The following is a 17,300-nucleotide window of genomic DNA, read 5'->3' as shown; positions in this document are numbered from 1 at the left end:
ACTGAATGTTACCATTCAGACCCTTGACGTCTACTAAATCTCTTGATTGTATAGTGTGTACTGTCTCTTCTCTTCACTTAGTTACTAGGAAATTCGTGTCACAGCCCAATGTTTCTTAGTGGAATTTTTTTCTGCGCGGTTGCTTGGTCCCAGGGTTTTGATGAGTGTAAAAAAGATGGAAAATTCGAGAAAAAACAAAAAAAACATAAATGACATGTCGATTAAGAAGGTTCTTGGAAAATTAAACGACATAGATGGTAAACATAAAAGAAGGTTCTGGAAATTAATTTCTACCCCACTGACGTCAAAAAGAGGTTTTACTAGAACAAGCGATTCTTAAATATCCAGAAATCGTAAAGATGACAACTTAAAAAAAACAAAAGCTAGAATCAACAAAAAATCTATGAAGATTCAAGTTTTAGTTTAGCCAGTGATGTTCTGAGACTTGTTGAGGATAACTCCTTCATACTTAACTTGGAACCATTTCATTGCATCATCCTTAGTCACTCTGTGTTGGATGCCAACACGAGCCTTGCACCTGCGTCGACGAGCCACACGGTATCCTGGACGTTCAAGAACTACATAGAAGTCCATTCCGTAGATACCCGTAGAAGGATCATACCTAAATGCACAGAACAAAGATACATGAAAATCAAAAATACAATACTATTCAAACAATTAGTGACATATCTTTATAGATAGGTCTATCTATATATGCAAACAATATAATGTAAAAGAACCAATCATCAACGAAGTTCAGACTAAACACAAAAGACTTACTTGATACCAAGATCAATGTGCTCTTGGATACCGAATCCAAAGCAACCAGTGTCACTGAAGTTCCTCCTGAGAAGCTCATACTCCTTAACTTTCAAACCACTCTCAAGAAGCTGCATTGCCTTGTCACCTCTCACAGTAACATAGCACGCAATCTTTTCGTTACGCCTGATACCAAAAGACCTCACAGTGTACCTTGCTGTTATTACCAAAATCAGTAAAGACATTATTACAAAATTATAAAATGAAAACTAAAATCTAATATACCAAATACAGTCACATACCCTTTGAGAAAACAGGGGTTTGTCCACTGAGCTGTTCCAAAACCTAATAATGACCAAACACAACGGTTCAGACACACACTGTCCTAAAACTTCATGACGGAGAATCGTAAAGTAACGATTTTATAAATGAAAAACAAAGGGACCTTGGAGGCACGAGTGAGACGATCACCACTCTCACCAACGGAGATGTTAAGAACAAGTTTTTGGACCTTAATGTCCCTCATGGGGTTCGATAGCTTCTTCTCCGACGCCTACAATTATTACAGATAAAGGGACAAACAAAAACATGAATCAGTTGAACAGACAAGATAACCATTGACTCGAGCTACAAGAGAGGGAAGTACCATTTGAAGTAGATCAACAATCGAACTAACAGAGAGTTGTGGAAACGAAGCTGCGTCGGGTATGAAGAGAAATGAGTTATATTGGACGGAACTAGGGTTTCTTAAACTATAATGGGCCAAAGTTGCAAAGCCCTTGGGCTATCGCATAAAAATAGATTTGTATTTGGACAATTAGATATCATATACTTTTTTCCCCTTTAATACAAAACTCAATTTTACCAACATACTTTTCTAAAGGAATTTTAACTCTCATTATTGCCAAAAAAAAATTTCACTAATGTCATTTTAGTGTTTTGGTCTTGGGCCTGCTGTAACTACAATGCAGTTCAAATATTATGAATTTAAGTTATAACTAGATTTTTTAATCCGTTTGTTTGCTTAAGCATTAGTTTGGTTTTCGATTCAATTCCAATTTTTCCGCTTTGGTTCCGATTCAGTTGTAGTTTATGTTTTTTCAGTCCAAGAATATAAGAACCGTTCGATTATTTATAAATTTAGTTTTGGTTTCATTTTGACTATTTAGTTTTTTTCCTTGATTTAGAAAACAAAATTTGGAGTTCAATTTGGTTTAGGTTCGGTTCATATTTCTGGATAATTTTGAATAATTTGGAAAATCACATTTTTAGGATTTTGATAAAATACCGGATATTTTTAGGATTTTGATAAAATACCGGACACTTCGAATAAATTTAAATATTTTGAATAAAAAAATATTTGGATGATTTTCTTTATAGGAGTTATGATAACTAAAAATATTTTGGATAAAAACTAATAGAATAATCTGGTTTTTGATGAGCACGAATTATAAGTAGTATTTCTAAAATATTTGATAATTTAAAAACTATATATAGATATAGTTAATAGTTTAGATATATATAATGTATTTCAGATAGTTAGGCTTTCGGTTTGGTTTTGATTTTTACATTTTTTGTTCTAAAAGTATAGGAACAGTTCAAATATTTGTTGACCTATGCTATGGCTTTTAATTTGTGTATGCAAAATAAAATATAAAATAAAAAAATGTATAGAAACCATTTTCTCAAAAAAAAACCTAATCTATTAAAACAGAAGTAAATTTAGTATTTAACCCTTATCTTTTCTTTATATTTACAAGAGAGTGCCACAAGTTTGAATGAGTATTTGTTTTCTTCACTACATCTATTATATTAAAATAGAAGTCACAACTTATTTCATGTGTGATCTTTTTTAAATGCACCTTTTACAAAACCATGCTTCATTTATTATGCTTCATTGATTTTTTATTAATATTTTCTAGCTTATTACATGACCTTATATATTAGTTACTATAATAACTACTCCTATAATATAAGTTCTGTTAACAAACAAATTTTTGGCAGTATATTTGTTTTCACAAATATATTATATTTACGTTTTGTCTATTACTAATGGAAAAAATGTTTATACAAATATTAAATGAAAATAAACATCCGCATGGTTGTGCGGGTCGAAATCTAGTTCATTTAATTACAATTCATTATGAGACTCTACTTAGCAAAGACACGTTTTGGATTTGTTTCAATTACTCCCTCCGTTTCGAATTACTTGTCGTTTTAGAAGTAGTATTTTCGTTTCAATGCAAAATTTATTGACAACATTCTCTACACTATTTTTCTATTGGTTGATATATGGTTAGGTGTATTGGTAATAATGTTTTTATTTTGTAAATATGTAAAATTAAATGTTTTCTTAATCCGTATGCATAAACCTAGAACGACAAGTAATATGAAACGGAGGGAATATTAATTAATTTTATTTTTCAAATGTAAACCGCCAATATAGCTAACATTACCAATACCGAAAATCAATTTATTAGTAATTAATTGAAAATAAATGAACATTAATTATCTTACCAAAAGATTCTTAAATAGTTGACAATCACTTATTAAGGTAAAATATCTTTCTTTGAAAATAATGTAACATTCTATTTTCAAATAAACCCTACCAAAGACTATAAATCAATTTATTGGTAATTATTTGAAAATATAATGTAACACTAGATTTTGATCAGCGCTTTAAAAGCGCGGATATTTTTTGTTGATTTTTTTGATAAAATATATATGAATTTCTAAATTTTTTATTATAAAATAATAATTTTAATTGTTTTTTGTTTGCTTAATTTTTTTTTAAGTTTTTCTATTATAATACTTGAGTTTCAATCAATATTTTTATATTTGACCCAAACTTGTGGTTGAATAGATAGACCTGACATTTGATATATAAACCGTATTATTATGTGTTGACATAAATAATTTGTTAATATTATTAATTTCTTGAATTTATTTAAATTTCTATATAAATATACATATATGAGAATTAAAATTGTATAATTTGTCTATTTACAATCCTTCTCTATTATATTAACTGATGGATATAATTTAGTTGATAAAATTGTATTTGATAATATTTTGTTCAATAATATATTTTTTTAGACAAAATTGTTATTATTAAAAAGATTTTATACACATTAGTAGATTGTTTGTTAAAATATTTGTTTATATATTCTGGTATTTCTGCATATTATAATATCAAATTTGCGTACTGAATTTTCATTTTCAAAAAATTTAAACATAATAAATTTTTCATTATTATTTGATAAAAATACTGATAGTTTTTAGTTTAGTGTTTGTAAGAAAATTCTAAACTGTAAAAAAATAACATTAAAAATCATTATATAAAAAGTTATAGTGGATATATTTTTAGAATAATAAATATAGTAGCACATTTTTGAAATGAAAATGATAAAAGAGATTTTAAATTTTGTATTCACATTATTATATAATGGTCGACGTTTTTAACTGAATATATATGTTTCCAAACTTGACTAAACTATTAGCATCAATTCAACCAAAAAAGGAAAAGAGAGAATAATGAAGAAAATAATTAAAACAACATCTAATAAAGAAATATCATATTATTGTAAATAACTTAAAAAGCAAGGATATAATCCAAATTTTTAACAATAGGATCTTACTTTAATAGTCTAGATTGACAATCACTGATAGTATTTGGTAGGATTTATTTAAAAAATGATTAGTAATCTTTTCAAATATAATGTAACATTCTGTTTTTAATTAAACCCTATCAAATAGGCAAATAATATATATTAATATTTGGTAATTTTTTGAAAATAAATGAACATTAATTATTTTACCAAGAGATTCCTAAAAAAAATCGACAATCACTTATTAAGATAAAAATCGAGTATATAGTAAAATCTGTTTATATCATATACTCCATCTGTATATAAAGTTGATGTTTTAACATATTCACACATATTAATAATAATAATATATTTTATTTATCATTTTTTTATTTTACACTTTTACCAATAAAGTTTCACCATTCATATTTTTAAATTTTATTTATTGTTTTAATTTCAAAAGCAAATTTATTTTAGTTAAAATATTAATAATTCGGATATGGAAGGAGTATATAATAATTCAATTCATAATTTAATAGTTTTCTACATGAATAACATATATCAAATTTTCTATACAAAAATATATAGTCCATTTATATTATGTATATAACTTATTTCAAAACTCAAAATAAACCTTAAAACAAAAAGTATTAAAAACTTATTATAACGGTATTATTTCTATTTCCTAAAAAAATACATTCAATATAAAACAAAAGTTAATAATGATATAATAAGAAACAAAACAACATTTAAGGCTATATGAGACAATATTTATTGTTTAATATATTACTAAATTAGTTTGATCAAATCTGCTATAAAATTATTGTGTTTGAAATACATATTAAACAGATATTTAATATTGGTAATTTAAAATAAAAAACATATATTAAATCACATTAAAAATTAAATAATATAAAATCTAAATAGAACATCCGTACAAACGCACGGATCGAAATCTCGTAATAACTATAGAACCAATCAGCGCCGGACTAACCTCTTATAATGCCCCAATCCAAAAATTTAAATTATGCCTTCATACAAATTTTATCAAAATCACAAAACAGTTTTAAAAACAACTTAAATTTTTATTGAAAAAAATCAAAGTCCATAGTCTATTTATAAAAAAATGGTGATATTAAGAACATGTATCGTTGAAATATAGATTTTCTTACATTTTTTTTTACAAACCATTTTTATAAATCACCATTTTTGAGTTTATATAATCAAGTCTTTCAACCATTTTTGTTTCAATTGATATTATAACCAACATTGTATGTACATTTCTTGTGGCATGATAGACAACAAATATATTTTTACCAACTCCAACTTCGAAATACTTTATTCAGTTATGGTGATCGTTACCGAAATGTTCAACAATATGCGTTAAGAAATTTCTATGTTTTGATAACAGTCCTCCTTTTTCCAAAAAAAAAAAATCGAAAATTTCAATAGGTTTTCAAACTTTTTTGGGTATTGATTTTCGAAAAATCTTTACTTCCATAAAAAAAAACCATCACAGCTATGTCTGAATACGTACCACTCCTTAAAAAAAGTTCTAAATTCAAGCATAATACCATCAATGTATCCTCACTTGCATTTGTTACCTTTTTAAAAGCAAAAAAAAAAAATCCAAAAGATTTTTTCGTATCTTTGGAATTAATCAAATTTGGATTCAAAGGAATTAGAACTTGATTGATGAGTGTATTGAGGTAATCGATCTTGAAAATCTCTCTACAAAAAATATTCGTCTATAAATACTAACATGTTTTTTTTTCAAAAAATATGTCACATTAGTTTGGATGCCTAAACCATGGCTTGGGTGGCTTGGATTACCTAAACCGTGGATTATGACATCCAAACTAATGAGGCGGCTTGCTCTCTGGACCGGCTCTGGAACTAATCAGTATGATGACATCAGCCCCAACGGTCGAGTCTATTATTTTGCGATTAAGCTTATAGCACGGACGACCCTCTTATTTAACCATAAACGATTTAGGGCCTGACTGGTGTAATCGCAGCTGTTGCGGTTGCGGTTGCGGGAGTTTGCGGGTGCGGGTGGTTGCGATTTTAAACGTTTTCTAGAGATTTGTACGACTCGTATCGCTGTTAGAAATTGTTGCGTTTGCGGGACTCTTATGACTGGTAAACTATCAAACGCAACATCTGTTAAATAATAATTTAACAATATTTACATTTTATATAATTATAAAAATATTAAAAATCATAATAATATGATAAATATAAAATTTATATTTATAAAATCATATTATTCAATTTTAAAAATTTATAGAAAATATTTTAGTTTTGAATTTTTATAATATAAATTGAAATATAATATGAATACATTTTACAATTTCTATTATTTCAATTTAAAAAATTTATTGGATATTTTTAGTATTATTTTTATTTATTCTGTTTTTAAAGAAAAAAAATTTACCCTCCCGCAACCGCCCGCAACCGCAAACGCTAGCTGGAACCAGCTTTTGATTTTAAGAGGTTCGGAGCGGTTTGAAGCGATTTGTAGCGTTTTCTGTGATTGTTTCGAAACGCCAACAACCGCTATGAACCGCAAAAGCTGCGTTTGCGGGTGGTAGCGGGAAAACCAGTCAGCCCCTTAGACCACCAAAAAACTATTTTTGTTTTACTTGTCTTCTATTACATTCTTATATGTTCGAGCTTTGTGTATATCGAACAAACAAAAAATATAGATACTGTTATGTGATAACTACTGCAGCGAATCCATTACATAAATCTCAGAGATATTACACACAAATATCAAAAGACTCAAATAAAAGGAAATCGAATAGGAAAAAAACACATTTTATCACATTAGGAAATATTCTCGTTGGTATTTTTGCTGTTTCCTTGCCACTTCCAAACAATATCTTTCAAGGAAGGTTTAAGCTCACCATCGCAAAACTCTTTATACTCCATTGTATCACCTTTACTTTTCTTAAACTCAACCATATGAAAACCTTTTGTCACTTCAAATATTTCAACATCAATCGCGAGTTGTCCTTTTCTTCCTTCTCTTCTATCTTCCATCTTCACTCCTACATTGCTCTTCTTCAATTCGAATCTCTCACTACTCGTAGCTATCTCTTCAAATTTCGACACTATCTCTCTCGCTTCCTTCTTTGTCGTAAACATCGATTCAGATCTCTCTTCTTTCTCAAACAACCCCGAGAGATCAAATCCTTGAGACAACGAAGAGATCAGGTCAAATGCATTATAACACATTGGCTGCACAGCAAAGGCTGCATGCACATCGCTGATTAGTGATTCGATCTGATGACTATCAGGCGATTTGGGTGCCTCTATCTTCTTGAAACCCTTTTGAAACCAAGAATTCTCCATGATTTTGTCAATCTTGATTCTTGAATTAGGGTTAGGATCAAGAATTCGAGATAATAGCTTCTTGACCTCAGGTGGAAACCAGTTTGGACATTTGAATTCGCCATTCTTGATCTTCCGATACATTTCGACAAGATTCTGTTGATGAAACGGAAGAAAACCAGCCAACAGCACATACAACACAACTCCACAAGACCAAACATCAGCTTTGTCTCCATCATAACCTTTCTTGCAGATCACTTCAGGCGCCACGTAAGCAGGTGTTCCGCATGTCGTGTGAAGCAAGCCATCTTGTTTCCTCGACTCTCTCAACGCGCTGAGCCCGAAATCAGATATCTTCAAATCACCATTTTCGTCTAGAAGCAGATTCTCTGGCTTGAGATCACGGTGGTAAACTCCGCGGCTATGGCAATAATCGATTGCTCCAATCAGTTGCTGGAAATATTTTCTAGCAATGTCTTCTTTGAGCTTTCCTTTAGAGACTTTGTTGAAAAGCTCACCGCCTTTAACGTACTCCATCACAAAATAGATCTTTGTTTTGCTCGCCATGACTTCGTGGAGGAACACGACGTTTGGGTGACGGACGAGACGCATCACCGAGATTTCACGTTTGATTTGATCGATTAATCCGACTTTTGTGACTTTCGCCTTATCGATTACCTTGATCGCTACGCTTTCTCCTGTTTTTAGATTACGTGCGTGGTACACTTTCGCGAAAGTGCCCTTACCTAGAAGACGGCCTAATTCGTACCTTTTCATCAGCACGATGCCGTTTTTATCCATTGGTTCGAGTTTTGTTTCTTGGAGAACAATCTAAATTGAAGAAAAACAGAGGAAGAGCTGTTGAATAACTTTTTTTGGTTATGCTTCTTCCAATAGAAGAGAGAGAGCTCAGATTCTGGAAATGTTCACGAGAGGAGAAGAACACATTAAATTCCAAATTCCAATTGTTCTTTTCCTTGTGTCTCGAAATCTTCATATATAAAAATAGTATTTCTAAAAAAATCAAGAGCAAAAATCTAGATTTGTGTGGCTCAGGTGATTGCTTGAAGTAGGTGTTCCTAAAAACATGTGATCGTTATGATCTACTAATTATAGTGGAGGAAAATTTGATAATATTCCGTATATATTAAATATTCCAAAAGTTAATTTTGGGGGCTATATAATAGATTCACGAGATTGATAAATATGAAATTTCCAAAATATAACTTTTTGTCATCTCCAAACTTTTTTTTGCTTAGCAAAACATAATTATTAGGTACTATTAATTTATATTTCAAATTAGATGTCATTTAAATTCTTAATTATTGCGATGTATTTAGAATACTAAAATACGGTCAATTCCGACATATATGCGTCATATTTGCGTTGAACAGCTAGAATTTTTTATTAATCATTTTTAAAAAATATTATACAAAGAAAAACATAAATATAAAAACTAAATTTCTAAAAGATAAAAAAAAATATGAGTGCTTCCTTTATTAAAATTTTGTTGAACTTCACGTTTCCACGTAAACCGAAGTGGGATACACACATAGCTCATATCTTTTTTGATAAACCCTATTGGCTGATCCGGTCGGCCCCGGTAACAACGCACCGAAGTGCTACATTGTGGATTAACTCCCGCGGTTCAACGGTTCAACGGACACCATGAGCTCCGAGCGGACTCGGGTCGAACGGACCATGAGATCCATGAAATCTAAGTTGGGCCACCATACTGCCTGTCCCAAATTTGAAATGCCTTCCGACTAATGCCAGGGGGTAGACAGGCCGCCTGTATTTCTGCCTACCAGGTAAACCAATTGGGCCAAAGCCCAATTGACAGATTTCCCAACAAAGTGTTGTTAACAGCAAGGGAGGAGAATCGAACCCATGACGTGGGAGTTGCACCCTTAGCCAAGAGACGTCCTACCACTAGCCCACCACTTTGAGGGCAATAGCTCATATCTTTCATGAATTCTATAACTAATCAGCAGAAAATATATATACATGAGGAAAATTATTTTAATATACAACCAAGTAAGAATTATAAATTTCTTAACTTGGTGTTCATTACTTTATATCATATATAATTTAATATGTATAAGTTTTTCAAAAGAGAATATTTACCGTATTAAAAACTTATATAAATATATATGTTATGTAGTGACCAGTGTTCTAAAATATGCTATTCGTTGGTCGGACGGTTAACAATTGTGTATGGGCCAAGGAACAGGAAAGTTTGTTAAACTGCATCCTAATATAGAAAGATGCACTAGGCTTGATATGGCTCGTGTCTTAGTGGAGTGTAATGTTTGCAAGGCTTGGCGGCGTAAGGGAACTAATTGTAAATCCAAAAACATAAGTGTATTACAGAAAAAGCAAGGAAAAGAGGTTCAAAAAGAAGTTTCAGATGTTATCATCAATGGAGATGGTACTTTGCGCTATGAGCTAAACACAAACCGTAACATTGTCAACGAATTTCTCCAGGAGCTCGAGAGTTTCCATGTTGTGGCTGGAGATATATCGAACAAAGGCTTTTGAGTCTGGAAATACCTCAAATCCAGCAAGTGACTTAGGAAAGTTTTAGTGGGAAGGCAGTCTCATAGTCCACGTCCCTCAGAAAATTGGAGGATTGCAGAGGATCTAAATGGTTTTCAGGATGGGGATAATGTTATAATCTCACATTCCAGATTCAGTGCTTCTGATAAGTTAGAGGAGACTGAGGAAAACAAAGAAAGAGAAATCGAGGAAGGTGAGGTGGTTCTAGATATGCAGTTTATTGGTACGAAATCGAAGGATTCACCTAAGGGAGTAAAGCTTAGCCCTGCTACGAGTATCAAGCTCCGTAAGCAACTTCCTGCTTGTTCCAAGAACTTTAGAAATGATCCAAGCGACATAAAAAACTTCCACTTGGAAGTTATGACGTTTTTTCACATGGAATATACGTGGATTTAATATGTCACAGAGATATAGAGACTTTAGCAGATGGTTACAAGAAGAGAAGTTTTTATTTGGGTGTTTGTTGGAGACACAAGTTTAACAGGAAAATTATGGTAAGTGTTTGGAAGAAAGCTCTACTGGGTTGGACTTCTATAGTGAATTATGAACTCAATTGGTTGGGAATTATTTGGTTTTGCTCGTCTGATAAGGTTGTTTTCACTAAGCTTCACATCAGCTCACAGGTCATCATCACGTGTGAATTTCAGATTCTAGAGACAAATGAGCAGTTCATCTGCTCGGAAGTTTATGCATCTAATTATGAAGTGTAAAGAAGAAGATTATGGATGGAGTTAATGGGAACAGAGGAAGCATATATGAATCTTGATATGCCGTGGATAGTAATAGGTGATTTTAATGTAATCATCTCTTTAGGTGAACACTCTCGAGCTGGCGCATCTCGGTACAATCAGGTAGGAATTAGGAAATTTCAAGAGGATGTGAATGACTGAAATCTTATTGATCTGGCTTAGTTGGAGGCGTTTTTTTCTTAGTGGAATAAAAGAGATGAAGATCTTATTGGAAAGAAGCTTTGATAGAGCTCTAGTTAATGGTCAATGGCTTCAGGCATTTCCTCAATCCTCTGGCCGATTTAAAGAAGTAGAAATATTGGATCATGCTTGATATGTGATTAATCTCTCACTTAATTAAAATGAGGAAGGAGAACTTTCAGTTTTGTTTTAACTATCTCACAGAGCATCATGATTTTCTCTTAACTGTTCAAAGAATGTGGGAAACTACTTCAGTGCTTCACCACTCTCGATCTGCACTGATTATGTTCCATGCTAAGTTGAAGCTTTTAAAATATGACTTGAGAGTGTTGAACAAGACACACATAATGAAGACCTAGCTAATAGAACAAAGCAAGCATTTGAGGAGATGTGTCATTGTCAAAATATGGTTTTATTGGACCCTACTCCGGCTACCTTTGCGGCAGCGGCTGAAGCCTCAGATAAGTGGAACAAATTAGCCAGCATTGAAGAAAAGTTCTTTCATCAGAAATCATGTGTAAGGTGGCTGGAGGCTGGCGATTTAAAACACCATCTTTTCATCGTTCTTTGCAAACTAGAACCTCTCGGAACACCATTAAACTCCTGAACAATGACGCCGGAGAAAATCCTAACAAGCTCCCAGATATCAAAAGGAGGCAGTCATGCATTATAAGAGATTTCTTCAAACTCAAAATCATGGCTATTGATGAAGATATGCTCCCTTTTCTGCAGAAGCTATTAACATACCAATGCTCAGCAAATTTTGCTGCTGGAGTCAACAAAGTAAATATTTTATTGCTTGTTGTCATATGCAATTAACCTAGAAAGGATTTTATCTAACTTCAAGGGTTGTGTGAGATTCGAAAAAATTGGTTGGTGAAAAACCTAGCCGTCAAGAGAGAAAAAGAGAGACTTTCTATAGTTTCAAGTCGATGACCGGAGGCTTCCGTAGCTTGGACATCCGCTTGCATGATTTTTTTTGCTTCTCTTTCTTTGATTTGTTTTACTTCCGCTCACTTAGTTTGTCTGATTGTCACTTTATTTTGAATCTGGTAAAGTTTTTGATAGTACTTTTGTATGGTTCTTACAATAGATTTGGAAAGACAAAAACTTTGGTTCAATTAAACCAGTTTAGAAAAGGTAATTGATATCTACTGTGGATGGTGGCGACAGGTTTTACTGGATTCAATCGTTGATGGTTCTTCATTTGATGGTGATAAAGATCTTGTTAGAAATTATGGTTACTCTGAAAAGCAGTATGAAATTATATGGAATGGTATATTGTCTCGGTAGCTCCTACTGAAGTACTAAAAAGTACAAATCATTCTTAATTCAGTCTGAAGCGTGGTGTGTTTGTATTAGTACGAAAATTATCTCCATTAAGATTTAACTATTCCAGAAACAAATATGATGCTCTTATATGAAAAATTATTAGCATACATAAGCAAAATAGATGTGTGTTAATTTAGTTTGGAACCCTACTGATTGTATCACTTTTCTACATTCATTTTACTAGTTCTCGTTGTTTAGAATTCTTTGCTTCGAAAAATTAATAATACAATCAAATATTTAAAAAAAATCATTTCAACAAAAAATTGTTTTCCCCATTTGCATGTAGTTTGTGAGACAAAATTGGTTTTCCAAGACCTGAAGCAATGTGACTATAATAAGCAATGATAACCGCTATTTGGAATATTTTGAAGTTAATGTTCAAATCTCTTGGCTTAGGAGACTTGTAACAGGAAACCAAAGTGCTACAAACAATAATGTCATATACCTCTATCAATAAAAAAACACTTCACATACAAATGAAAAGTATCACAGAAGGGCAGAGTTCAGAAGACCGAAGTTAATACTTAAATAGTTAACAACAACATTTCACCATAAAATACGTATACGTAATAGGTATATGTATGGTAGAATACAATTATACAGACACATCGTTGTATTATCTGGATCCAAATACACTATCAAAACCAAACAAGAAAGAAATTCAATATGAAGAATAAAAAAAAAGAAAGAATACAACTTTTAACATACGACGATGTTTACTGTAAGCAGAGCGAAAGAGACAGAGAAAGAGCGTGTAAACCTGAACCTCTTTTTTTTGACAATCGAAGAGAGAGAGAGGAGGAGGAGGTGGAGGAGGAGGAGAGAGAGAATGGTTCTTCTGGTTAAGTAGCTTCAGAGGATAAGATCTCAAGCTCTGCCCACCAAAGAGGAGAGAGTCTCGGTGTGGCTTGTTCCGGAGAAATGTTGATTACTTCTTTCAGTTGCTCAATCACATCTTTCATTGTTGGTCGTTGAATCTGGTCAGTTCTTAGACAATGCCTTGCCACGTCACAAATAACTTCAAGATCCTCTTCTTTAAACGTTGTTAATGTAGGATCTATCATATCTTTCAACTTATCACTCTCCAGATACTTTGATGCCTGTTCAAAAAATAAAAATCATGGAAGTGTTACACTAGTCATGTCAATTTCAAATGGGAAAAATGTGATCTTATTTTTGAGTTTAAGTACCCATTTTGTAATTGATCCTTCCTCATCTGAATCTGTGGGTTTTCCAGAGATCATCTCAAGCATTAATACTCCAAAGTTATAGACATTAGTCTCTGGTTCAGCTGGTAATGGCAATACAGATTTGTCTAAATCACCACTTGTCGGTTTTCTCAATCTAAGTCCAGTTTGTGAGCCGAAAGGAACCTCTCCGACCTGAAAAAAATAGAATAAATCATTTAGTGGTTTATTACACAAGCAATCAAGAACCATTGAAACAGTTTTCTTGTTAAGCAAGAAAGCAAGAACCTTTGCTGCATAATCATCGGTTAAGTAGATTGCTGTTGAAGTAAGTTTAGAGAGTGCCATTGGCGGATTAAGCTCGTGCATATGTTGCAGACAGTAAGCGGTTCCCATAATAATCCTCATCCTCGCGCTCCAATCAAGGTGCTCCATTTCCTTATCTGAACAAGAAAAGATGAACATGGTTGATGATAATTATAATAACTAATAAGCAACCAAGATGAACATTTAGATGTTTACCATGTAAATGTTCGAAAAGAGTTCCATTTGGGGCATATTCGAAAACCATCATCCTATTAAATGGTTCATCTTCTTCACAGTAACCAATTAGGTTTATAAAGTTCTTATGATTGACTCTTGACATTGTATCAATCTGCACATTTGAGCTCTCCCAATATCAATCAAGATTCTTCGAAAAAGGCGAAAGATATGATCCTTAGAGTGTTACCTTTCTGCGGTAAGTCATTTCCATGGATCTTGACCATTCTCTCCTTTCCAAAATCGCGGTTGAAGCAACCCCAATCTCAACACCACTTGATAAAGTTCCTTTATAGACAGTGTAACCATCATATGTTTCAATGATGTTACTGAAATCTTCACAAGCTGTTTCTAATTCAGACCGGTTTAGCTTCGGTACACCTGAAAAACATTTCTCACATTATGTCAAACCTAAAAGAGAACCAAAAATAAAATAAATAAAAAGTTGTAACACCATTTTTTTCTTACCAGTTACAAAAGCTTTCTGCAACTGTCCACTTAAACCAGTCTTCCATGGACCTATACTCTTCACTGCTCTTTTCGGGAAGAAGAATATAACAGCTATTACTATCAACACCACTACGAGAGCAGCAACGCCGATAACAACATATAACCAAACATTCTTAGACCCTTCTGTGAATTCTTCTTCAAATTGCCTCGGGGGATCAGAGCTTATGTTGTTGTTCTCATCTGTTGGAGGAAGAGGAGGGACCAATGGAGGTATTCTCTTCTTTGCAGTAGCTAAAGCAGGAAAAGACCCGCTGCTTCGAGGAAACACGTTTGTTATGATCTGAGGAGAAGGACTAGGGGCATCAGGCGCAGGCATAGCTTCTAAGTTACTTTTTCCCTCTAGTAACTCACGCCTTTTGAACATACTAGTTCCGTTCTCTATAGAACCTGCCAACAAGGGAAATAAAATTAAAGCATGAGTTACATTTCAGCGTATGGGTTTCAAAAGGAGAAGTTTCAGTTGTTGTTTTTTTTTTTTTGCTTACTTGGGTGATAAGTCACGACTTTATTCTTCCCGTGAGGCTCCCTTAGCAGCCTGAACAGACAGAGACATGGACATAGAAAATCAGTAAGAAAATAATACAAAATCAAACAAAAATGATTGAGATATTGAATTTTATATTTTGAAAAAGGAAAATGCTTTCGTGTACTGTCTTGTAGTTGCTTTAATCCGCAATACAAATGCTTTTGCTTTGTTAAGTCTTAACAATCTTCTCCTTGAAACACTGTCAAATAGATAAAGTTCTATTAAAACATTGAAACATTTGTGTAAAGATTTCTCCAAATCAACATCTATAATGCAGAAAGTTCATTTACCAGTATCCAAGTTTTCTATTTACACAGTCGAAGACAGCATTGGAAGCAGAAGACAGCTCTCGATGCTTGTTCAAGTGGACTTTATATATCGATTGAAGTCTAAGGAACTTTATCTTCATATAACCAGCAAATTTGTTACCAGAAAGCAACCTGAATCCACCAAAAAAAACAAAAACAAACGTTAGTCTCTTGTCCATACATTGATTTGGTTTAATTCAGAAAAAAGAAGCATCACAAGCCTTTTGACTCACAAGTTCTCTGGTGACAACATCTTGGTTAGCTCAAGTGGAACTGCTCCGTTTAACTTATTATCTCGTAAATCCAACAACTTCAATCTCGGGAACGTGCCAAATTCATTTGGAATTTCACCAAAGAGATTGTTCTTGTTTAGTATCCTACACAGAAAAACAAAAACAAGAATTGGTTTTGAGTTCTTGTTCTTTCAAGAAACAGAGCAAGAATATTCCCCTTACAGAGATGTTAGTTCACTCAGTTGACTTAGCTCAGGAGCTAAAGTTCCTCCCAAAGAACATCCACTAAGATTCCTACAGAACCAAACCAAAAATATTTCATCATAAATTGCGACAAGAATCACAAAGACATAATTAAAAAAAAAAACAGGAACTTACAGCATCTGGACTTTATTGTCGACACACGTTACACCAAACCAAGAACACAGATGATCATCAGATACATTCCAATTCGCAAGAGTTCCATGAGGATCAGAATCAACTCTTTCCCGGAATTTCAACAACACAAATCCTACAACATTCAAGAACAATTCAATCAAAGACATTCCAAAGAAGACAAGATTGAGAAAAGGTTGTTGATATGTTTTACCTTCAGAATTGTGGGATAATGAGGAACAAGATGGAAGGATAATGACCAAGAACATAAAGGAAGAGTATTGAAATCCAGTAGGATTCCATCGACAACCCATTTCAGGTAATGGCTATACAAAATCTCCAGAATTTTTTTTCTAATAAACAAATAAAGAAATAAAATGAAAAAAGTTGTTGCGAACTTTACAGAATCCTCAGCAAGAAGAGAAGGACGAGGTTGATGATTGAATAATAATAAGGGTCTCTCATTGTTTGCAAAATTTATTGCACAACACCCTAATCATCAAAAAAAATTGAATTTTCAAGAGTCAACAACTCGTGAAATTCTCTCCTTCTTGTTAATCTTTTAATACCTAAAAGCCAACATGAAACAAACAAAAAAAGAAATATCAAAAATTAGTATTTTAAAATAATAATAAAAAAATAAGAATAACCCCTTGAAGAAGCAACGTGAAGAAAATATGAACCCACAAAAAATTCCAAAAAGAAAAGAAAATCATTCTCCCTCATAAATGAAGAACATTTGGAAACAATGTATAAAAATCAAACATATAATCAGAAGAAAGCAAATTTACCTTAAAGAATATTAACAAACAAATCGGGAATCGTTTACCAAAAAAAAGGGAATCAACAACTAAAATATTTCCCAGGAAGCGAAAATGATTTTATAAAGAGAATTATAATGAGTATTGAAATATATTTTCTGATTTCTTGTTGAACTTGCCCTTGTTTTTGCAGGATGTTGATGATGATGATCTCAGAGTTTTTTCTCTTCGACCATCTTTGGTCTCTCCAGGGCCAAAGGGTGGTGGGTTCTCTCTCCTTTCTCTCCTTTTTCTTTCTCTACTTCTCTCTTTCTGCGAATCTTTTTTCCTATTTTTTAATTCTTTCTAACAATTTTCC

The 17,300-nt window shown here is 32.6% G+C and overlaps 3 protein-coding genes across 4 annotated transcripts; all 3 read right to left on the bottom strand.

Moving 5' to 3' along the window:
* Positions 1-201: 201 nt before the first annotated feature.
* On the bottom strand, positions 202-1,543 carry LOC108807064 (60S ribosomal protein L11-1). Its single transcript, XM_018579302.2, has 5 exons — positions 1,406-1,543; positions 1,205-1,312; positions 1,062-1,104; positions 781-976; positions 202-622 (listed from the first exon to the last, which is right to left on the bottom strand). Exons 1-5 carry the CDS (start codon positions 1,406-1,408, stop codon positions 424-426), a joined length of 549 nt encoding a protein of 182 aa, XP_018434804.1. The 5' UTR covers positions 1,409-1,543; the 3' UTR covers positions 202-423.
* Positions 1,544-7,049: 5,506 nt separating this feature from the next.
* On the bottom strand, positions 7,050-8,672 carry LOC108806030 (CBL-interacting serine/threonine-protein kinase 20). The gene has a single exon (XM_018578047.2). The coding sequence runs from the start codon at positions 8,481-8,483 to the stop codon at positions 7,176-7,178; it is 1,308 nt and encodes a 435-aa protein (XP_018433549.1). The 5' UTR covers positions 8,484-8,672; the 3' UTR covers positions 7,050-7,175.
* A 4,359-nt stretch (positions 8,673-13,031) lies between these two features.
* LOC108806029 (protein MALE DISCOVERER 1) lies at positions 13,032-17,300 on the bottom strand. Of its 2 annotated transcripts, none has more exons than XM_018578045.2 (14): positions 16,973-17,300; positions 16,396-16,750; positions 16,185-16,317; positions 16,029-16,100; positions 15,807-15,950; positions 15,556-15,705; positions 15,384-15,464; positions 15,225-15,274; positions 14,698-15,126; positions 14,420-14,610; positions 14,212-14,344; positions 13,978-14,132; positions 13,693-13,884; positions 13,032-13,602 (listed from the first exon to the last, which is right to left on the bottom strand). In XM_018578045.2, exons 2-14 carry the CDS (start codon positions 16,493-16,495, stop codon positions 13,345-13,347), a joined length of 2,088 nt encoding a protein of 695 aa, XP_018433547.1. In that variant the 5' UTR covers positions 16,496-16,750; positions 16,973-17,300; the 3' UTR covers positions 13,032-13,344. The 2 variants fall into 2 exon arrangements, with proteins under 2 accessions (XP_018433547.1, XP_018433548.1); XM_018578046.2 differs by having other exon boundaries at positions 15,390-15,464.

Source organism: Raphanus sativus, chromosome 6 (assembly GCF_000801105.2).
Source record: "Raphanus sativus cultivar WK10039 chromosome 6, ASM80110v3, whole genome shotgun sequence".
NCBI lineage: Eukaryota > Viridiplantae > Streptophyta > Magnoliopsida > Brassicales > Brassicaceae > Raphanus > Raphanus sativus.
This window is presented reverse-complemented; position numbering and strand designations above follow the sequence as displayed.